This window comes from Equus przewalskii, chromosome 5 (assembly GCF_037783145.1).
Source record: "Equus przewalskii isolate Varuska chromosome 5, EquPr2, whole genome shotgun sequence".
In the NCBI taxonomy this organism is placed as follows: domain Eukaryota; kingdom Metazoa; phylum Chordata; class Mammalia; order Perissodactyla; family Equidae; genus Equus; species Equus przewalskii.
This window is the reverse complement of record NC_091835.1, coordinates 71,207,979-71,230,072: the sequence shown is the minus strand read 5'-3', so window position 1 is coordinate 71,230,072 and position 22,094 is coordinate 71,207,979. Positions and strand designations below refer to the sequence as shown.

The 22,094-nt window shown below is 58.3% G+C and overlaps 1 protein-coding gene across 3 annotated transcripts; it reads left to right on the top strand.

Moving 5' to 3' along the window:
• The first annotated feature begins 2 nt into the window (after window positions 1–2).
• On the top strand, window positions 3–20,485 carry RARG (retinoic acid receptor gamma). 3 transcript variants are annotated; one of them, XM_070621468.1, is made up of 9 exons: window positions 3–287; window positions 4,374–4,705; window positions 15,473–15,621; window positions 15,866–16,007; window positions 16,646–16,806; window positions 17,016–17,192; window positions 17,583–17,787; window positions 18,215–18,373; window positions 19,185–20,485. In XM_070621468.1, exons 2-9 carry the CDS (start codon window positions 4,522–4,524, stop codon window positions 19,382–19,384), a joined length of 1,377 nt encoding a protein of 458 aa, XP_070477569.1. In that variant the 5' UTR covers window positions 3–287; window positions 4,374–4,521; the 3' UTR covers window positions 19,385–20,485. The 3 variants fall into 3 exon arrangements, with proteins under 3 accessions (XP_070477569.1, XP_070477570.1, XP_008531225.2); XM_070621469.1 differs by lacking the exon at window positions 4,374–4,705 and having other exon boundaries at window positions 32–287; XM_008533003.2 differs by lacking the exons at window positions 3–287; window positions 4,374–4,705 and adding an exon at window positions 10,113–11,277.
• Window positions 20,486–22,094: the final 1,609 nt, after the last annotated feature.

Below are 22,094 nucleotides of genomic sequence, written 5' to 3'. Positions count from 1 at the left end.
GGGAGGTGGGGGGGGTGGGGAGGGAGAAAAAGAAAGAAAATATTTTCCGTGTCCCCGCCTGCAGAGTCAGTGTGCGGTTTGGGAGAAAATGTGTCGGATATTTTGGGGCGGTCACGTGGGCGGGCGGGCTCCGAGAGGCCCCGGGACAGTCCTAGCCTAGAGCCCGTGCCCCCCCAGAGCCCCCCATAACCGCGAGTCCCTGACACGGCGACGCTCCATCCCCGCGACCGCCCGACGCCGGGACCTCGGGGCTCCGCGGCCTCCCTTTCCCCTCCCTCCCCCTCCAGGTGAGTCAGGCGGGGAAGCAGGCTCGCCCGCCTGCCCGCCCGCGGACGCCTGGGTCCTCCGGTGAGGTGGGCTGGGGGCGGGCGTGCCGACCAGCCACCGGCTCGGTCCCTCCAAGGACTGGCCACGCTGTGCTCAGGGTTTGAGGGGGGCTTTCTGCCCCGACTTGGGGGTCAGCCCTGATGTGGGAAGGGAACGGGGGGGGATTTTAGAAAGCTGGGGCTGGGGGCTGGGCTGGGCTTTATGGACCCTTCAGTTTGGTGAGTAGTGGGGGAGAGCATTTGGGGAGGAGGCTTCGGCCGCGGGGGGCGGGGGGGGGGGGCTTCTATCCTGCTTTGGCGCTTAGAGAGAGGGAAGACAGGGTCCCCTTCCGCGGGGAAAGGCCACCGCCTGCCCTCCCACAGGCTTCCCCTGGTGAGTCTGTGGGGTGGATTTTTGGTCCAAACTGGTCCAGGTTCCTCCTTCCCCAGCGGAAAAGCACAGCTTGGTCATCAGAAGGGCAAGGAAAAGGTCCGGAGGCAAGGGATCCTGGCCCTCGGGGTCTAGGAGTGTGGAGAGACAAGTGGATACGACAGGGGTCAGTGACGTTCCCTGGGAGCACAGTTCAGGATTCCCGCTCTCACATCCCCAGCCATGGTGTGAGTCTTGGCTCCCTCCAGCCAAGGTAGGGGGCTCTTCGGGAGTATTCTTGAGGGGAGCCCCAATTGAACAAGGGAAGAGCAGGAGGACTGCGGCAGGGACCCAGGAGTCCTAGTCCCAGAGTCCCACCGACATGCTTCTCTGTCTTGAGCAGTTACAGCCCAGTCCCCTCAACCTGACCCAGTATGTAGGAGGGGATCACTGCAGGTGGCCAAAGGGTCAGAATGCACAGGGGTAAGGGGGCAGTTGAGCCTGAGGAGAGGTCTGCAGGCTAAGAGGCTAAGATAACTATGCCCTTTGGAGCCCACGTCCAGGGCAGCTGCAATCTCAGTCCTCAAGTCTGAGGCTCCCACCCTTTCTGTCACTCCACAGATGCTGAGTTGGGGTTGAGGACCACAGGCAGTGTCCCACATCCTTGAGGCAAGGAGAGGACAGGGGAGCGGGTGGAGGGCAGTGAGTGCAGGGTGCCCAGAGCTTGAGTATCCCAAATAGACACACACACTCATGCGCATGCACACATGCTGTGGCTTACAACCTGGTAGGCAGCACAGGGCACACCCCCACCCCGGCACACCCCCACCCCTGGCTCAGAAAGCCACCTAACTGGCACCTCCAGTTCCCCCCTCTGCCCCACCCTGCCCGTGCCCTCCAATGCCCACACACATTCCACTGGCATTGCCTGCCTGCCTGCCTCCTGGGCACTGCCCCTCCCTGGGGCCAGTGGGGTGGAGGGAGGGCACCTGGGGATGAGAGGTGGAGACTCAAGGGTCTGGACTCCCCCAAGGGTGGCACAAGGCCCGGGAAACCAGGGCCACCGCTGCCTCCTGGGGAGCAGGCTGGGGGCCCAGGCTAGAGCAGAGGATGCCTGGGTTCTCCGCCCAGGCTGGGGATGGGGTCATGGAAAAAGGTGGTCGTGTTTATACAGAGGGGAGGGGGGCAGCGGGTGGAGAGCAGCCGACAAGAGCAGCTTTGTTCCAGGCTCTGGAGCGGGCAGGACGGCAAGGAGACGCCCCCCCTCCATCCGGCAGCCCCCTTCATCCATGCCCTCCCCTCAACTCCACCTCAGCTCTAAGAGAAGCAGCTTTGTAAGGGCCCCTTTCCCCTAGTCAGCCCCCCCTCTGTCTGAGGTGGCATCTTGGGAGGAGAGGAGTGTTCTCTGCCTTCTACAGGTCCCCCAAAGAACCAAGGCATCCGAGTCCATAGTTTTCCTTTTACTGCCTGTACCACTGTCTTCAATTGCTTGGTCCTTTCCTCCACCCCGGACTTAAGACCCTCCCCTTTCCTTCTCAGCCAAGGCAGAGAAACCAAGGTTCAGAAATGGGATGAATCTGTCTCCTTCCTCTCTTCACTCAACTCTCAAGTCCCTTCTCTGAGGCCAAATAGGAGGAAGGCCAGGGAGACTGGGGCTGTCCTTTGCTCATTTACAGCTCCATTCTTCAGTAAGGACCAGGAGTCTGAGCATCCCTCTCTGGGAAACACGCCCCTCTCCCCCGCAGTCCTCCTGCCCCACCCTCAGGTCTCTATTTCCCACCTGGAGATGAGAAGCAGAGACAATGAGTTCTGGATCACAGGGCCAGTTCCCAGTCTCAGCCAGTCTGGGAAAGATGGGGGGTGGGGTACACCTCCAGGAGCTTCTCACCCTTGGCACTGGAGGGGTTAATCCACCTGGAATGTGGCCCAGCCTGTTGAGCTATGGCCCAGGGGCCTCAGGGGCCCGGACTCCTGGCTCCACCAGGGCTTAACCAGGGATGAGGACTTCAGGGAGTAGGGAGGAAAAGGAGAGGGACTCAGGGGGCTCGGAGCTCAAACCTTTAGGGCCTGAGGAGACACTGGGCTCAAGAGTCCGAGCGTGCCTGGGATATGGGGGTGCTTAGTGAGGGGCAGGAGCTGCTTCATGCATCGCGACTGAGTGAAGGGAAGTGGTGTTGGGGTCTGAGTTCCTGTAACCTCCGTGACAGTTTACGCTCAGGAGCTTGAAGGCCAAGGTAGATGAGAGATAGAAAAGAAAGAAAGAAAGCAAGCAGAGGTACAAAAATGGAGAGCTATTGATCCTAGAAGCAAACATTGATGGAAAGAGAGACAGAGATACCGGTCACCTACCTCTGGGCCTGCCCATCCTGTGGTCTCTATGTGTTCCACTCTCTCTTGGTCCTTCTCCACCCTTCTTCATCTCAGTCCAGTATGGTTCTGGCTGGTAGCGGAGGTACCCAGGCCGGGGTGACTCTCCTTCCCTAGCGCCTAACTCCTTAGAGAGGTGGGTGCTTCTGGGACTCCTGGGAAAGTCAAGCTTTCCCTTGTCAGAGCGTCAGGAGAGGAACCACCTGCCTGGCCCTAGGATTCCCATTTCCTCTCTCCCTCTTTCCCCTCCCCCTTCCAGGGGCTCTGGTTAAAAATCTCAGGGGGCAGGCTACGTTTGAGGGAGGGGAGGATGCAGGGAGGGCTTTCTAGAAGCAGAGGGCCCAGAGAAGAGAGAGAAAAGGAGATGGAGAAGCAAAGTAAGCTGAGGACAAGGTGAGGAGCTCCCTGACATCACACCTGGCACACATCTGTGGATTTGAAGGACAGGGAGCAAGAGAGGTTACGGAGGGAGGGATAATTGGAGACAGAGAAAGAATTGGGAGGGGAACCTGGAAGAGGGAGTATTGAGGAAGATAGAGAAAAAAGGAAATGCTAATTCAAAGAGAGGTATGGAGGAAGAGAAGGTACAAAGAAAAATAATATGAGACCCCTATATAGCATTTCATATGTGCCCTCCATTATTCTAAACACTTTACATATGTGACATTGTCTAGTTCTCCAACTACCGTATGAAATGGGCCCTATTATTATTCCCAATGGACAAATGAGGAAACTGAGGCACAGAGAAATTAGGTAGCATGCCTAAGGTCCCAGAGCTAGCCAGCAGTGAGGATCAGTTCAGGTTGTCTGGCTCCAGAACGTTTTGCTAACCTTGCACTATTCTCTCCAGAGAGGTGTAGGGCCCCAAAGCTACAACAGAGGTATGTTTGCTTGCTCCAGGGTGGTAGAGAGTTTGAATCCTGGCTCCACCACTTACAGCCATGTGACTTTAAGCCGGTCAATGAACCTCAGCCTCCACCTCTGTGAAATGGGCATCACAATTACTACTTCACAGGATTGATGTGAGGGTTCACTCAAGTGTCTAGCCCGGTTGTGGTGCTTAATGGTGACTTCTCAGCTTAGGAATCCTCTCTGCCAGGAGTCCTCAGAGCATCATTCACCTTGGAAACTCAGTTTACCCTTCCCTGGAGAATTCCTCCGAATTTGCATAAGCACCTGCCCTGCCTCCTCTACCGTGTGGTAGATGCCCTGAGCCAGGGCAGGACAAACCCTAGCAGCACGGAGGAAGACTCCAACTGAGGAGGGTCATGGGGCTTGGAACCTCAGAGTGGTCATTCTCTCATCTCTCCTTTTCCTCTCTTTCTCCCTAGGACTCTTGGAGACCCAGTGGGCAGGCCAGGAAGGGCGGGCACGGAGCCTCCCAGGCCAGGGCAGTGGGCATGGGCGGGGGCTGTGGCTGAAGACCTCCCCCGCCCACTGCAGACCCCAGGGGATTCAGCCTCCCACACCGCAGCTGCCATGGCCACCAATAAGGAGCGACTTTTTGCGGCTGGTGCCCTGGGGCCTGGATCTGGCTACCCAGGGGCTGGCTTCCCCTTCGCCTTCCCAGGGGCACTCAGGGGGTCTCCACCTTTCGAGATGCTGAGCCCTAGCTTCCGGGGTCTGGGCCAGCCTGACCTCCCCAAGGAGATGGCCTCTCTGTGTGAGTCTCAGGGATCTTGGGGGTGAGGGCAAGTGGAAACAGGAGGGCATTTGGAGGGTGAATGATATAGAAAATTGGCACCCCCCCGTTGGGAAGGCAGGCAGGGACAGGGGTTCGAGCTAATGGAGTAAGTGACAGCAGTGGGAGGGAGGGGGTTTGGAGGTGGAACAGATGTACGTGTTTGCAAATGAGAGGTCTTCTGCTCAAATAGGATGGGAAACTGGCATGCCTAAAATTTAGGGGTCTAAAATTGCCTCCTGAGTGAGTCATCTAGCAGGGGAGAGCACCTTTGTATGGGCAGCCCAGGGTGGGTCTGGTGAAGTCTGAGGCTGCTGCCTGCGTGCAGGGAGGGGTGAGAAGCCAGGCTGGGAAGCAGAGGAGTCTGGGAGGCCAATCAGCTGACTCTGTGATCAAGAGGTGAAATTGTTCTGAATTAGAGCGAGGCTGCAAAAAGAGGAAGGGTTCTAGTGGCAGGTGCCCAAAGATGTGTGGGGTCAGGAAACTCTCCTGTTGGTTCTAGGGGGGGTGGCAACACTGCTAAGGGGGTGGCTCTTGTACCATAAGTAATCCAGGGAGGTGGAGGGGGTGTTCCAGAAGCATCCTCTCCCCCAGCCATGTGGGTTCTGACTTCTCCTCTCCCCCTAGGTCTGGCACAGTGCCCACATGCTGTGCAGATCCCTACTTGTCCCTCAGGCCTGCCCTCTTTGGGTTAAGCCTTTGAATGCTGACAGCAGGCAAGCCTTAGGGCTCTCCTCTTCCCTGTGGATCCCCTCTCCTCCTACTTGGTAGTTGTTCTTCCTGACCAGGCCATTATAGGCATGGGTGCCCATGAGCTGCAGGGCCGGGATGCTGGGCTCTGTGGGATAAGGGGTCAGCATGTGAGCTGGTGTAGAGAAGGTCTCACCTGGAAAGAAGGGGAGGTGATGGAAGGAGAGACAGAAAGAGGGCAGTTCCAGAGAGACAGAAGCAGAGATGGAGAAGAAAAGACAGAAGAAAAAGACACATCCTTTGTAGCTCCATAAGCTCAGAGAGAGAGGTGGGAGAGGAGGGGCCCTGCCTTCAGGAGGGGGCACTCGGAGGGTTGTGTGTATGTGTAAAGGGGTGACTAGACGGGGCTGGCAGCTCTACTGGAAAGACCGTGCTCATCTGGAGAAGGCGTGTGTGTGTGTGTGTGTGTGAAGACTATATGCAGTTGTGTGTGCACAGCATGTCCCTGAGACTCTGCTCATATTCAGAATTCCAGTGTGTGCAACAAAGAGTCAGTGTGAGGAGTAAGGCCGTATTTAATAGGGCTGCTGACGGTGTGTCTGGTGTTTGGTGAGGCCTGCTGGTGGCATGTCTGTAGTCCAACAGGGGTTATTTGGGTGGCATGCAGGTGAATAAGAGAGCACAAAGCCCACCTTTTTGGAAACCTCGGCTGGGCTTCCCCTACCTCATTTACACCCCATGAATCTGTCCCAGGGCCTCGGGAGGTGGGAAGGAACCACCCTCCCTACATGAATGTACTTCTTGCACAGAACCATACAACTCAGTCCTCTGGGACTTCATTTTCCCTGTTCAGGGGAGAAAGGAGGGAGAGGAGAAAGAGAATGGTAGTGGGGAGAATGCTGAGAGCTAGTAGCCAGTCCCCAGTGAAGTCCTCCTTGTGCCTCTGCGCTCTGGAGGCATTGAGATCAAGGTCAGGGTTCAAAGTCAGGTCAAGGTAGGGGAAGGGGTCAGACTGGGCTCTATCCCCAAAGGCTGCCCTGAAGGAGGGGGACTGAAAGGAGAAATCCAAGGGAGGAGCAAGAACCAGGGCAGGTAGCTGGGGAGGGTGCGGCTGGCAGCAGGGGACAGGCCTGGGCAGAGAGGTGGCGGTGGGGTGGGGAGGAAGGGAAGGCTTGGGTCCAGACAGCTTGCATGGGAGTGGGGCATGCAGTGCCCAGTGGTAAAGGAGAGGGAGGCAGAGGGGACAAGAGGGGATCCCGGAGTCTGGGAAACTTCCCACAGTGGGAGAGCAGCCGAAGGCTGAAAGAGTGTAGTCTCTCATTTCTCCGGTCCACTGTCCTTCTTTGGCTGGGGCCATCTAATGCATAGGGAGTGGAGGCCTCAGTCTGATGCCAAAGCAACCCTCACATTGAGCCCGTGTCTCTCTTCACTCTCTCTCTCTTAGTCTATGGGAGGGAGGGTCATCTGTGATGGAGTCTGGAACTCCTGGGGCTGGCTCCTGGATCCTACTGCTGGGTCCCTAGCACCTTGGAGACATCCTTGTTGAGAAGGGAAGTCTTGCTCCACCTCTTGGGGTTCTCCAGGGGCTGAGTGGGAAAGGCAAGCATCTCAGAACCTTGTGGCGGAGGAGGGGAGAGGGAAGGGGACCACGTGCTGCCAAGGCAAGCACAGGCCTGTGTGCATGGGAAAGCAGAGGGGTGTGCTGTGTGTGTGAATGCGTGCGCGTGTGCGTGCTCATACATGTGCATGAAACCCCGGTGGCTGTGTGCCTGTGTATCTCTCTACTTCTGAACACTGGTGTGGTGTATGTTTGCTTTATCTAGACAACAGGGAACAGAGTGTGATGGGATGGAAGGGAAGCCTTGCCCTCCTCCTCCTCTTGAGATATCTGTGGTCCTGAGGACCTGGCCCAGTTTGTCCTTTGAACTTGGTGACAGTGTCTCTGGGACAACGAGCCCAGACTGCATCACACGAAGTCACATGGAGAAACTGAGGGCAGGCTGAAAGGCAGAGGAAGAAAAAGAGTTCTACTTAAAAGAAACTGAAAAAGGGAGACTCAGAGACCTAAACCAGATGAGGGAAGTATGCTGGCCAAAAAGGCACAGACACAAAAAGAGCCCAGTCGCTGGGAGAGGCAAGCAGAGGCTGGCGGGTAAGGGTGGCGAGCAGGCGGCAGCGAGGCCTCCTCCAGGAAAAAACCCCAGCCCGCTGCCTCCCTCCCCTCCCCTCCCCAGTCTCTCCTGCTCAGGCTCGGGCTCCAGCTCCAGGCCGACACAAACGGGGCTTTGATTGCAACAGGAAACCTCTCCGGCGGGGGGAGCCGGGCAAGCCGCCGCCGCTGGGGCCCAGGCTGCACCCCCCTCTCCTGGCCCCCTACCCGGTCCCAGCCCCCATCCTGCCCAGCGCTCCTCACATCCCTGCTTTGGGCCCCGGCCCTCATTCACACCTCCCTATTCCCCCGCTCTTCTGCTGCCCCCTCCTCCAGAGACCCCTCCTACCGCCCTTCAGGTGGGACTCCCAAGTCGGGACTTACCCTGGGGCGGGTCCTCTTTGCTTTGAAATACCCCCTCTTCAGTTTTTTCAGGGAAGTTCTGGGAGAAGAGGAGAATTTAGCATGAGGAATTCAGACCCAGTCATTGTCAAGCCTCATCCCGAAGGTGGCAGGAGGGGGAGAGGAGGGGTGCATAAGGAGTTAGCTGTCCGTGCCACCGCAGTCCCTTGTTGGCCAAACTCATCCTTGCCAGGGTAGTAGAGGCTCTGAGGGGTGACCATGGAAGACTCTGAGCGCTAATGGCCTCCTAAGTGGGGGAGGGGTACACTTCTCTTTGCCTCTGGGGCCGTGCCTTTGTGGGGCTCTAGCTGGGAGGGGTGCGCCCTGGTGGTGGGGATCATAGGGAAGGGGGTGAGTCAGGCAGCAGCCCCCCCCCCCATCCTCCCATCAGACTGGTGGAGAACATCTGGTTCCCATGAAATGCTAGAAGGCTAATGGGTCTAATTGCTGCAATAAGGGCTGGGGGGACTTTGGGGGAAAAGAGGGGGCACTAGATTCCCCCATCCTCTTACCTTCTCCTCAAGACTGTACTAAGACAGTCTAGAATGGGGGGCTGGAGTTGATGGGAAGGGTGGGCCTGACACCCTAATGCCTGGTCCTTTCTAGGGCCCCCTCTCCCTGCAATGCCTGGGAAGCACACACAGATGGGTGATGAGGAGTGGGGTGCATCTGGTGAAGAGAAAGGGGGGCTGTTGAGGACTCATGACTTCCTGGAGCCCTCCCCCCACTCCTCCTGTGCCCCACTCCCAACCCCCCTCCCTGTGGCCTGGCCACTTCTGGTTCTAATTACCAACCAGGCAGGCCTGACTTAATTGGGACCTTTCAGATTTCGGAGGGGGAAGGGTGGGGGTGACTGACAGCCTGGAGTTGACTAATCAGGGCTCTTTCCCCCCTTTTTTGGGGGGTACTCCCCATTTTGCACTTAATTGATTTTTTTTTTTTTGCCACTGGCCAGATTCTGATTCAGAAATCTGTCACCCTTTTTTCGCAGCGGGGGAGATGGGGCTGGATTCAGAAATGGGGTATTTGGGGTTGGGGGCAGGAGCAGGGAGCCCACGCTGGGTTGGAAAGAGCACTGCATGCCCTCTTCATCCCTGCTTCAAGCCCCCCAGTCAACGCTGCCACCCCGCGCCTCCCCATCCGCCAGCCAGGCCCTCCTTCCCAGCCCTGCCCCCCCGCAATCCCCGGCAGCCACCCGGGCCCCTCCTCTGCGCTGCTCTGGCACCCCTTCCTGCTCTTTATTCTTCCAAACTGGCGCCCCACTCCTGCAGCACCCCAGTGCGCCCCCCACCCGGTACAACAGATTCTTAGAAAAGCGCGCCCCGCCCTGGCCGCCGCAGCCGCCGGGCGGGGGCAGGGGCCGGGCCGGGCCGGGCGGCGCTCCCGCTCCCCCAGCGCTCCCCGTGTGAGCGGCGCTGACAGAGCCGGCTGGGCCGGCCCGCCGGGCGGCCGGGCGGGCGGGCGGCGGGCGGGCCGCGGGGGAGGGGCGGTTTCCGGGAGTCGCCGCCGCTGGCGCTGTCCCGGGGCCAGGGTCCCCGAGTCGGCCCGGCCCGGCGAGGGCAAACTCTTGACGTGGCCAAACCCCCGCCCCCCTCAGCCCGGTCTCTGACAGGCGAGGGCGCTCGGTGCCCGGAAGGGGCAAGCGAGGGACGGGGAGGCGGCCCTGAAGATCTGCAGGGCACTAAGTGTGGCACTGAAGGGGAGAAGGGGCGCTTATTGCCAATGGTGGGGAGATGTGATGGCTCCGAGAACAGTTCATGGCCAGACTCGCAGTTATTGCTGAGGGGGGCACTTGGCACTTTGGGGCAGCTGGCACGGTAGAAACTCCGGGGGAGGGGCGTTGGCACTCAGGAGGGCCATTGCGGCCGAGGCGCCCCTGGCACTGGCGGGGCAGTCTGGGGTGGTAGTTTTGGGCTCGAAGAGTGAAGTGAGGTTGGAGGCAGGGGCCTTGAGAGAGGCGGCGGAGGCGCTGAGGGAGTGTCAGTCGCGGGATGGGGCTGCAGGGACTGGGAGGCAGGCGGCCCGGGACGCGGCGGAGGGAGGACAGCTCGGGCTAGGAGGGGTGGACTCCAGGCTGCGCTGGAGGGGGCGGGGGGACTCCGCGGCGGCGCTGGCGACGGCCTGGGCGGGGTGGGGCGGGGCCGGGTCAGGAGGAGGTGAGCGCGCCCGGCCACCCGCCCCGAGGGGGGTTCCCGGAGAGTTCACGGCGGGAGCGCGCTCCGGCCCTTCGACCGGGGGTGGGGAGGACGGGAAGGAAGGAGGAGGCCGCGCGCGCCGAGCCGCAGGAATGTACTGTTCGGCCCTGAAGCGCGCGCGCGGAGGGAGAGGGAGGAGCCAAGCCTGGGAATGAGGGGGTGGAGGTAGCGCAGGTCCTCCGGCTCGGGAGAACTGCTGCGCTCAGGGAATCTCGATGTTCCCCTCTTCCCGGTCATCCTTGACGTCCCTGCCTGCATTGACTTGAGTGGAAAAGAGAGTCTTGGGGGAGAGGGGGAAAACGAGAAAGAAAATGAGTGTGCTTGGTTCCTCCACTCCTTCCCCCATCCCCGACCAGGGCACGCGCTTAAGTGCAAATGCGTGCAAAGCCTCCTGGCTGTGTAGAGAGAATGCTTGCAAGCGTTCTCCAGAGCCAGGTGTGCTTGCACAAACGTGTGTGCATCTGTGATTTTATGTGCGTGCAGACATGCATGTGCACTATTGCATATTTACAAATGCGTGGTGCCTGCCAACATAAATGCATGCACGGATGTGTCTAAGCAAGCTCGCGCGCCGCGGCGCGAGCGTGTGTATGTGTATGTGTGTGCGCTCCACTCCCAGTTCTGCTCATCTTGGTGCCCGGCCCCCTTCGCTCTCCAAGCCCCACCCCCCACCCCTCCGGGCTTCGCTTTTACAAAAGGTCTCCCCAGTGCTAGCCGCCGAGGCGCCCAGAGTGAGCCGGACCGCGGCTGAAGCTGCAGCCTCTGCTTTGCGCCCCGCCCAGTCCCTTTCCCCTGCTGGGGATCCCCCTCTTCCCCGCCCACCCCTTACCCCCCATGCAGCCCGGCGCCCTATGCTAGCCCTCCCCCTCCCCCCCTCCAGGAGCGGGGCGCCGCCGGGGGAGGAGGGGGAATCGGCTGCGGGTCCTTGGTGTTCCTAGCACCCAGCTTCCCTCCAAGCCGGGTCGCGATGTACGACTGCATGGAAACGTTTGCCCCGGGTCCGCGACGGCTGTATGGGGCGGCCGGGCCCGGGGCCGGCTTGCTGCGCAGAGCCACGGGCAGCTCCTGTTTCGCCGGACTTGAGCCTTTTGCCTGGCCGCAGCCCGCCAGTCTGCAATGTAGGTACCCGAGCCGGGGGCTAGGGTGTGGGGTGCGGGAGAGGCAGCGGTTCACTCTTTCCGTGTGTAAAAGGTGGGACTGGGGTGCAAACGGAGATTCTGACCCTTTCTCTGTCAGGGGCGGGTGTATAGGAAAGAGAGGTACTGGCCCTTTAAACGTGGGGGCCTCAGCTACTCCTTTGGGTGTGTGCAGTAGTGTTTGGAGTGTGTGTGGTTTTTATGGTGGGTGTTTAGCTAGGACCTGTGGTTGATGCCACTCCAGAATTCCTGGGGATAAGGAGAGACCGAGGTGTGTTGGTAGTTTGTGCCCGCAGGTCCCTGGCCCCGAAGGGATATGGCACCCAGGATCGTGGGTGGCGTTTGTAAAGTACATGTGGGAAGTTCAGAGTGTAAAAAATATGATTTTCAGAGGGTGTGAATCCCTGAAGTGTGCAGCGCCTTGCCTAGGGCGGTGTGGGTGTGAGTGCAGGGGTCTCTCCGCGCAGTGTCGCCCTCCGACAGCGTTGGCAGGTCCGCATGGCCCTGTGTGGGATGTTTGTGGCGTGAGGCCGGGAGGGCGTGTGCCCCTGCGTGGCTGCGGGGGCGGTTTTGGAAAGTGCTGTGTTCGAGCGTGCATCCTGTGTGTTCTCCGTGCAGGGTGGAAGGGGTTGTGCACACCACCCGGAGAAGGCTGGGCTCTGGCGCCCCCCTCCCCCATTTTAAAAAGCAATGTTTGGAAGTGTGTATAGGATTGTATGCAGAGATGACTTTTTCCTATGGCCCCAACTCACACAATTTCAGTAGGAAGCGAGAAGTTTACAGCCAAATCTCTAGATGGTGGGAGGTGGCCTGGAGGTGGCAGCGGCAGGGGGAGTACGACTACTGGTTCCCCAAATATCCATCTTCCCCTCTCTGTGAAATGGGAGATGCCAGGCCTGGGGCCCTGGAACCCCTTTCCAGAGCGGTAATAAAAAGCTGGGGACTGAGAGGCAGTAAAAATGAAGTCCAGATGAGAGGCGGCTTTGAAGCCTGGGCCGAAGTGCCTGGCGGGCGTGGGGTGTGGGGAGGGGCCGGGAGGAGAGCCTGGAACACCCCCCAAATTTCCCCGGGGCCGAGCCCGCGCTCGTAGTAGCCGGGGTGCGGACGCCCGGGGCCGAGGGGCTTGGGGGCACTGGGCAGGGGCGGGCGGCGGGCGCTGGGGGAGTGCGCGCGCGGGGTCACCGAGCCCCGCCAACGCGCCTCGCTCCTTGGCACTCGGCAGCGCTGTTTACGAGTTCGCCTTTTTTTTTTTTTTTTTCGGTCTTTTGGTTCCAGGGCAGAGCTGCTCAGATTTAACAACTGGGAGACTGGAAGAGGGAGGTAGCAAACAGAAGACCGTACTTCGGGGTGGGGTGGGGCAAGAATTAAAAGTGTGGCATTTAAAGGGCGGAGAAAGCATGAAACTATTGCTTTGCACCAAATCCTTGTGAATTCTTAACCTTCCTCTCCTTGCCCAATAGGATGGGGAATTGGGGTATGCTGGGAGGGGTGCTGAGGTGGAGAGAATCATCTCCCAGGAAGGGATTGTGGAGGCGGGGCAGGGTCTCTGTCCTTTTTCAGGCCCATGGAAGCCTCTAGGACTTGGCTGGCAGTGTGCTTTTGCGTTTCAGTTTGGACCAGTAATTTTGGCTTCTGGGGTCTTGGTGGGCTTGAGGCCTGCTCCACACACTTTTAGAAAGTACTTTAGACCTGTGTGTCTAAACCAGGGCAGGAAAGAGGTCCTTTGAGGGGAGGGTGGGGTGGTATGTCTGTGCATGTTTGGCGGCTTTGGTGTCCTGGTGCTGTGTTGGCAGGCCCGGGTGTTTGTCTGGTAGCAGAGCTGCTTGCTTGCAAATGTGAAGCGGAGCGCTGGGTGTTGTGTGTCAGCTTTATGACTTGTGCCTCCACCTCCACGGTGTGGCTGGAGGGAGTGTGCCTCTGTGCCCACCTGTGTGTTCTGTGCCGGGGTCCTGTTTGGGTATAGAGTGCATTGGTAACATGCCTGCTATTGTGCCCTGTGTGTTGTTGACATGTGAGTATGTGTGTGTGTCTCCAAGGAGGTGTGTGTCAGATTGTGAGTCTGGGCTTCTCAGCCCTGGGCCTCGCAGCTGGGAGCGTTTACAGCCGGTTATAAAGAGTTTGTTTGAAGCTCCGCTCAGCCTGGTCAGGAATTTCCTCAATTTCAGCAATTTGGGCTTTAAAAGGAGAAAAACCCAGAGCCCCCCCCACCCCTCCCCAGCGGGGGCCCCTGCCTAGCCCAGGAGTGGCATCCCGATGGTGGGGTCTCAGCCCAGAGCTGAGAAGGGAATCTGAGCGGAGTTGACCCAATTAGCCATTCTCTTTGCCCCCAGATTGACCAGAGCCACTGGGCTGCACTTTAGGGTTCAGGGGGCGGGGGTGTGCCAGAAGGGTGCCGAGAAGGGGTGGCAGCACCACTTAGACGGGAAAAGCTGCCCCCGGGCCTGCCTCCCTGGGGCCCCTAGTCTTATAATTGGCTGGCACTGCCCTATGCCAGTCTGACCGCACCCAGGCCCTTTCGCAAGAGAGGAAATGAGGCAGCGCTCTGCGGGCAGGGAGGGCGTCAGCGCCAGAGTGAGCACCACCCCACGCACTGGCCTGTGGACAGCACATGTGCCCTCAGAGGATGCCAGGAGGGGTCCTGAAAGGCATTCCAGCCCGCCCCACATCTCTCAGCACTGGCCCCTGCTGGAGTCTCCCGCCTCCAGCTCTGAATAGACTCCAGGCACCCTTCTTCCCTCCCCTCCTCGCTCTCCTTTTTCATCGGGGAATCTCACTCCAGCAGGATTCTTATGCTAATGCAGTGTCTGTGTGTGTTGGGGGGTGGGGTGGGTGGAGCTATCCTGGGACCCCAGCATCCTGGGCATTCCTTCTGCCCTTCTGGCGGCATGGGGCCGACTTCTGACCAGGTGGGCTGCAGCGAATTAGAGGGAAGAAGGTCTTCATGAGGTGGGTGCGTGGGCCACTTCTTAGGGAGGGTCTTAGGGTTTCCTTGCCTTAACCCGGCCCCTCCAGGTTTGGGCAACAGGTCCTACAGGTTGAATAACTTAGAGGTTTTTCCAGCCTCTGAAGATCAACCACACACCCAAAAAAGGTTTACTCAGCAGCTTCCCGAACAGAAGGTGTCCTCCCTACACGCAGTCTGTGTGGCGAGGGCTGAGACCCCTTTTGAGCTGCAATTGAGTGTTTTCAGGGGACGTTTAGGAGTGAAGACAGTCTCAGAGAGGGTCCAGAGAGAGCTCCCCTCCCCCATTAGCCCTGTTTACCCACTGTCACCTGACTTCTCCCGTTTGCTACACCCCCAACAGCTTGTAGACCTGAGAATCTGAGCGGATACCTCAGTCTCCCCTTCCCCAACTCGTGTGACTCCAGCCAGGCCACTTGGATCTAGTCAGAAGGTCTGGCACTGTGGCGCTGGGCTGTCACTACCCTCTCTTGACCTCAGTTTCTTCAGGTGTAAAATAGACTATTGCATATCCTCTAATGTACTTTCCTGACAGCTGTGTCCCATTTGCTCCACTGTGTCAGTGTGGTTTCTGGGGAAAAGGACATTGTGGTTATTTGGGGCTTGGTATGGGAGGGAAAAGCTTGAGGGTTACCTACCCTGTACTGCTTGAGAGAAAATGAGGTTCTGTTCTACCTACTGCATGTCCCAGCAGGTCATTTAGCCAGGTGCTGGCTCCAGGTGGCCTGTCATTGCCTATCACCCCCAGATCTATTGCCTCATGAGGAGGATGGTGGGAGGTAGGTCACCTGACAAAGATCGACCCATGTGACAGGGAGTGACTAGAGAGTTCAGAGCCGCCAGACATAACCCCTCTACCCACTCCCTTATTGCTGGGGACACCGAGGCCCAGAGATGTTAACTTTCAGGACGGCTTTGGCCTGGAACTTGGAGAATTGAGCAGTGTCACGTGGCCTCGGGCTGGCACTGTGGTAGGGGGAGACGGCCAGACTCTAGGAGGTGCAGTCCTCGTGGTTGTTTGGGGGTTTCTGGAAGTGTTTATTCTGGGGCTGTACATGGTTGTTGGGACTTAAATCTTTGTGGTGGTCATGGTGTTGTCAGCACTGAGCAGGAGGAAGAAGTGGGAACGGGTGTGTGTGTGTGTGTGTAATGTGGATGCCTGGAGATCTGAGGGGTCCTCCTCCCCTGACTGGCATCACTGATTCCCCCCTCCAGCGGTGGAGACGCAGAGCACTAGCTCAGAGGAGATGGTGCCCAGCTCGCCCTCACCCCCTCCACCTCCTCGTGTCTACAAGCCCTGCTTCGTGTGCAATGACAAGTCCTCTGGCTACCACTATGGGGTCAGCTCTTGTGAAGGCTGCAAGGTGTGTACGTAGTGGGGATGGGCCCATTGGGCACCTGGAGTTACCCGCGTGAGAGCAGAGACCAGGGACCAGCCCAGAGGGGTGGGACAGTGTGTGAGTAGGTATCTCTGTGGGGTGGGAGGGGCTGCTTTGCCCCTAGGTAGTAAATAGATTGGGTCAGGCCTGGGGTAGCCTGCAAGGCCTGTAGGAGGTTGGTACTGTCAGCATCCTGCTTCACTGATGTTCCCCTCACCCCCAACTCCAGGGCTTCTTCCGCCGCAGCATCCAAAAGAACATGGTGTACACATGTCACCGCGACAAAAACTGTATCATCAACAAGGTGACCCGGAATCGCTGCCAGTACTGCCGACTCCAGAAGTGCTTTGAAGTGGGCATGTCCAAGGAAGGTAGGTCCCTGGCCCTGGCCTGGGCAGGAACACTCCTGTCCCAGCCTGTGGTTGCCACCCTCTTCCCACCGCCCTGACCTCTGAGATCTAGCCTGCCCTGGGGTGCTGCCTCCTCCCTGGCCAGTCGTATTTGATTAGCTCCTTTCACCCAGGAGGCCCCACCCCTTCCCATTCGCCCCTTCTCTGAAAGAGTGAATGGAGCTACCTGTCTCACATTCTCCTGTTTCGAGGGGAAGTGGGGCTTGCCAGTCCCTTCCCCATGCTCCCAGGACTGAGCCTGAGGTGGACCTGGGGTGCCCCCCCTTCCCTGCGCCATTGTGCTGCCAAGGCTATAAGTGGATATCCTGCCGCCTGCATATCCTGCCCCCCCTCCCCAGCTCCTGCAGGGTGACAGGAAGGGCAGGATGGAGCCGAATGGCCTGGGGAGGGAGCAGGGGCTGCAGGCCCTGGGTGGGGCTGGGGAGAGCCAGCCAGGGAATGGGAGCTAATGTAGGAGCTAGGGAAACTGAGGCACTAACTAGGGTCCCAGGGAAGAGATGTTCATGATAAGGACTGTGCACATTAGATCAGGGAGAGAGGAGATATCCAGAGGGAGGTTTTGAGCGTCCTGCCCCTCTCTTTGTGCCTCCACCCCCAAGCCGTGCGGAATGACCGGAACAAGAAGAAGAAAGAGGTGAAGGAAGAAGGGTCTCTTGACAGCTATGAGCTGAGCCCTCAGTTAGAAGAGCTCATCACCAAGGTCAGCAAAGCCCATCAGGAGACCTTCCCCTCGCTCTGCCAGCTGGGCAAGTACACCACGGTGAGAAGCGGGCAGGGCCCCAGTGAGGGCAGGGGACTGTTCACCTTGGGGAAAGAGTAGGGCTTGTGTTGAAGGCCATGGTCTGGTGCAGGACAAGGACAAGGACAAGGAGGGCATCAGAATGCAGAGGGGAGAGCTTAGGTATTGGCAGAAAGAGGACAGTCTCTAGGGCGGGGCTTAGCTTGCATTCTAACCTGCACTCTGTGCAGAACTCCAGTGCAGACCACCGGGTGCAGCTGGATCTGGGGCTGTGGGACAAGTTCAGTGAGCTGGCCACCAAGTGCATCATCAAGATCGTGGAGTTTGCCAAGCGGCTGCCCGGCTTCACAGGGCTCAGCATTGCTGACCAGATCACTCTCCTCAAGGCTGCCTGCCTGGACATCCTGGTAAGTTAAGCCTCAGGGCCCGTCTCCCCCCACAGCCTGACCCTCATAGGAGACCAAGGAGTTGGTCCACACAAAGATTTCATTCTCTCTCCTCCCCACTCTAATCTGGGACTCCTCAGATCTCCTCTAAGCCCAGGCTCTTTTTGTCTTAACCCTTGTCCCTAAGATCTGCTCCTAGAATTCTGGATGCCTGGCCTCCTTCTGACTTCTCTTCCCTCTCTAACATTCAGATCCTCCATCTCTCTGCCTTCCTCCCCGTGCTGCTTCAAGTTTCCCTCCTTCTGGACCTAACCTCCTCACTTTCCACGTGTACCTCATTCCCTCTTCTCTCCACCCCCATACGCCCCCCTCCCCAGAGACAGCACTAACCCTCCCCCCGGCCACCTCCAGATGCTGCGGATCTGCACAAGGTACACCCCAGAGCAGGACACCATGACCTTCTCCGATGGGCTGACCCTGAACCGGACCCAGATGCACAACGCTGGCTTCGGGCCCCTCACAGACCTCGTCTTTGCCTTTGCTGGGCAGCTCCTGCCACTGGAGATGGATGACACGGAGACAGGGCTGCTCAGTGCCATCTGCCTCATCTGTGGAGGTACGGGGGCGCCCCCTGGCGTTTGCTTGGGCTCCTTTCCCTCCACACCTGACATCTGATCTCTGACCAGGGGAGACCTTGGTACCTCCCCCTGGATTGTTGTACCTGGCCCCATCCACAGACTTCTTATCCAGTCCAGGCACCCCTGCAGCCTGGAACATAGGACAAAAAGAGGGGCAGAGCCAGGGGGAGCTGAGGAGACCCCAGATGCTGGTGCTGAGATGGGGGTCTGGGCAGGAGTGATTTACCAGAGAAAGCCTCTTGCTGAATGGGCTTAGACATGGGGACATGGCCTGGGTGGGGTTCACGGACAATAAGCGAGGGCTGATGGGACAAGTTTGGGTCCTGGAGGCCAGTAGAGCAGGGTCAGTTGGAGATCAGCCACTTGTCACTGTCCTCCCCATCTCTTCTGTCCTTGTCCCCATAGACCGTATGGACCTGGAAGAACCTGAAAAAGTGGACAAGCTCCAGGAGCCATTGCTGGAAGCCCTGAGGCTATATGCCCGGCGGCGGCGGCCCACCCAGCCCTACATGTTCCCAAGGATGCTTATGAAGATCACCGACCTCCGGGGCATCAGCACCAAGGGTTAGTCACGAGTGAGCCTCCCCTCTCTCTTCCTGGAGCTGCTGGTCTCCCAGGTCAGGCAGGTGGACAGGCAGAGACAAGAACAGGGCGGGTGAGAACCAGGTGGCCTACACTGGAATCCTAGCTCTGCCACCTGCTAGTGGGGAGACTTTGGGCAAATTCCTTTACTTTTTGTACCTTGTCTTCCTGTTTGTAAACTGGGCTGTGCTTACATCCACCTCATAAGGTTATTGGGAGGACTAACTGAGTTAACACACAACAGGCTTGGGACTGCATTAAGCTGAACATTGAGTTCCTCAGTTGCAGGAACTCACATTTCAAGGGCTCAGTAGCCACCTGTGGCTAGTGACTACTATGTTGGACAGAGCAGAGATTCCCATAATCACAGAAAGTTCTGTTGAACAGTGCTGATTTAGAAAGATGCCTGGCAGATAGTAAGTGTTTGATAAATATTAGCTATTATCATAAATGTTATTAAGAACAGGGCTAGGAACAACTGGCAAGCTGTGGACATTCAAGGGTGGGGTACCTGAGGAGTGGGGCTGAGAGTTGGGCATGGTGTGATCTTTGAGAAGACAGCCTGACAGAATGGGACGAAGGGACAGCAGGCTTGGCAGAGAAGACAGGTAGAGGAGTGGGCAGAGGAGTGGCCCCCAGGAACCGTGGATTAGGGAGAGGGTAAGCTGGGACAGAGAGGCGGCAGGCCTGTCCTGGGAGCCCCCTGAAGGGAGTCATAGGACAGTCGAGAAAGTTAGGGCCTCAAGGAGCATGTACCTCTGCCCCGCTGAACCTCTTTGCTCCTCCCTTACAGGAGCGGAAAGGGCCATTACCTTGAAGATGGAGATTCCGGGCCCGATGCCTCCCCTCATCAGAGAGATGCTGGAAAACCCCGAAATGTTTGAGGACGACTCCTCGCAGCCTGGTCCCCACTCCAAGGCCTCTAGCGAGGATGAGGTTCCTGGGGGCCAGGGCAAAAGGGGCCGCAGCCCCCAGCCTGACCAGGGCCCCTGACTTCCCTTGCCATGGGGGTTGGGGCTCCAGGCAGCAGACTGACCATCTCCCAGACACCACCCGTGACTGGAGGAGGACCTGCTCTGCCCTCTCCCCACCCCTTCCAATGAGCTCCTTGTTTTTGCCAAAGTTTCCAGGGGTGCCTCTGTGTTCATCCCCTTCCTGCTCTAACTGGCTCTCTCTCCAGTCTTGGGGGCTTGCCCTGCTCCCATCAGTAGAGAGGGCAGAGGGGTGAGCCTGGGTTTGGACTCTAAAATCTCAGCACTGCCCCTTAGGCACCAGGGTCCCGGGCTCCCCAGGGCAAGAGGAAGACTCTGCCATTCCACAGCCCCTTCCTCTGCTGGTGCTTAGGCCTCTGGGAGCAAACAGGAACACTAGAGACCAAAAGGGGGGCATAGGGGGAGGGCTGAGCCCACCCTCTTACCCCTGCCCTTGGTGCCTAATGCTGCAGAACGCACCTGCTGGGTGCACGCTGCCCTCTGTGCCCCATCCTCATGCCAGGTCAGGGTAGGGCAGGCTGGGCCCTGCATTTCCATGGGGGAACAGAGGGTGAAAGGGACAGATGCAGGTCCATTCTGCGCCTCTTTGCTTGGGCCCAGAGTTTCCCTTGTGCCCTCCGTTACAAGCCCTCCCCCAGCCCTATCATGTGCCTTGGGCTCCCCCTGCCCCCCATCTCAGCCATCAGGGGCAGGGACCCTCCTACACTACAGAGGGGCCAGGGGATCCTTCTCCCCCTAGTGCCTTCCCCTCTTGACCCCCAGAGCAGCTTGGCCCAGGGAGAGGGGGGTGGGTGCTGCTTAGCTGATCCCGCCCTGACCCAGAGGAAGCCTCTATTTATTTATTAGCTTTTGTTTACACCCTGGAATTGACCCCTTCCTCCAGGAGTCTTGGGAGGGGGTGCCCAGGGCCCCTGTGACCCCGCCCTTCTTCCTCCAATCCCCAGTTTGTATTTAGCTGCCAAATAAGATTCCCGCTGGCTCCCCTGTTTCTCTGGGGGGTCAGGGTGCTGTCCCCTCCCCTCTGTTTACATCTCCCCTCCACCCCGCTGTATCGCATATTGCTGAGTTTTCTATTTTTGCAAAATAAAGTGATAGAAACTCATGGGATGTGGCTCCCTCTAGGAGTTGGTGGGGGAAATGACCAGCTGATCTGGAGAGGGACTGAGTGACGTGGGTGAGCTCCTAATCCACTGGCTTTTGTAGCTTTTTCAGAGGAACCAAGTAAATAGGATGCAATGCACCTGGATGGGGGTGGTGGGAGGGTAGGGGAAGGGAGCCCACAGGGGTCCACCCTGAGTGTCTGGGCCTCCTGCAGCCACCAGTGTGGGTTGTTCGATTGGACCCTCTGGACCTCTGCAAAGGCATGAATGAGCCTCAGAGGTATTTATGCTGCCCCCGCCCCCAGTTATGTATAAGTGCATATCTGCCCCTGAGGACGGGGTTCTTTGAAGTTTCATTTTGTTCTCATGAGGGTCCCCGGCCCCATGGCATCTGAGTTACAGTGTTTCTGTTTTATACAAATCCCTCACTCCGTGAGCTCTCCCACACTCTGTGACCCCGCTATCACCTTATGAGTTACTCCCTCTGCCCCTTCTGACCCCACTCTTCACCCCATGACCTCCACTCACCCTCCAGGCCCCCACTGTTACTTTCGTCCTAGCATCTCCCCTTGCTCCTACATGCCCTTGGCCTCTACCGCTGTGCCCTGCAGTCTGTCTTCCCCTTGCCTTCCGTGACTCCCCTGTGGCTCACCTTCCTCCCTGGGACAGTGCCATGCCTACCTTGTGCCTGGCTTTCTTCACCAGTGACCTGTGCATATGGGAGAGAGAGGTTGAGGATGTGGGAGTAGGGGAAGAGAGAAGAGTGGGGAAAAGCAGAAGAAGAAAGTGAAAGAAGCTCTAGAGGAAACCACAGGGCCTATGGGGAAGAGGGGCCGTTGCCATGGTAAACCCTAGTTGTGGGGGAAGGGTAAAATGTCCCATAGCCCGAGGCCAGCGGAAGTCCACCAGAGAAGGACCCCCTTCTCCCCCGTTGCTCCTCCCAGCAGTACACACCTACACCCCACCTGACACTGACTGAGCACCTACCCCGAGATGGGCACTTTGCTAGGTGCTGTGGTTTCCGTCAGTCCCTGCCCGCAAGGAGGGCCCCCTCTGGTGATAGAGGTGACAGACCTGGGAACACAGACCTCATGTCCAGTTCCTTCTCAAAGTTCCCTGTGGTCAAGTGTGGGCCCCAGGGTGAATATTTCCCACGACTCCTTCTCCCTACAGGTTCCATTCTCGCCCAGGTCCGGCTGCCGTTCCGGCACTTTCCACTTCTCCCAGTTGGCCTCCTCCACCCCTTTCCCAGGCTCCACCACTGTCTTGGTTCCGTGGCCCCCCAGTCTCCTTGTCTGAGCCTGGGCCTGGGCCTCTCTCTCCAACTTCCCAGCTGTCTGGACCTTGAATTTCTCAAAGCTTCTCCACTTGTTACTCACATTAATTATTCACGGATTCTCTGCTCAAGCCCTTAGGATGGGCCAGGTTCTCTTCTAAGCAATTGATATGAAATAGTTCATTTAATTCTCACAACAATCCTATGAGTTCCATTTGAGAAACGAGAAAACAGCCACAGGGAGGGTAGGTAACTTACCTGAGGTCCCACTATCAGTAAGTGACAGAGGCAGGATTCGAACTCAGGCAGTTCGGTTCCAGAGCCCGTGTAGTGGA

What these genes read in the sequence shown, in the direction of transcription:
- RARG (XM_070621468.1), top strand. Translation starts at nt 4,522, where the DNA reads ATGGCCACCAATAAGGAGCGACTTTTTGCGGCTGGTGCCCTGGGGCCT. An exon ending in CAAGGAGATGGCCTCTCTGT is followed by an intron (nt 4,706 to 15,472) that starts GTGAGTCTCAGG and finishes TCCCCCCTCCAG; the next exon opens with CGGTGGAGACGCAGAGCACT. An exon ending in CCGGGGCATCAGCACCAAGG is followed by an intron (nt 18,374 to 19,184) that starts GTTAGTCACGAG and finishes CCTCCCTTACAG; the next exon opens with GAGCGGAAAGGGCCATTACC.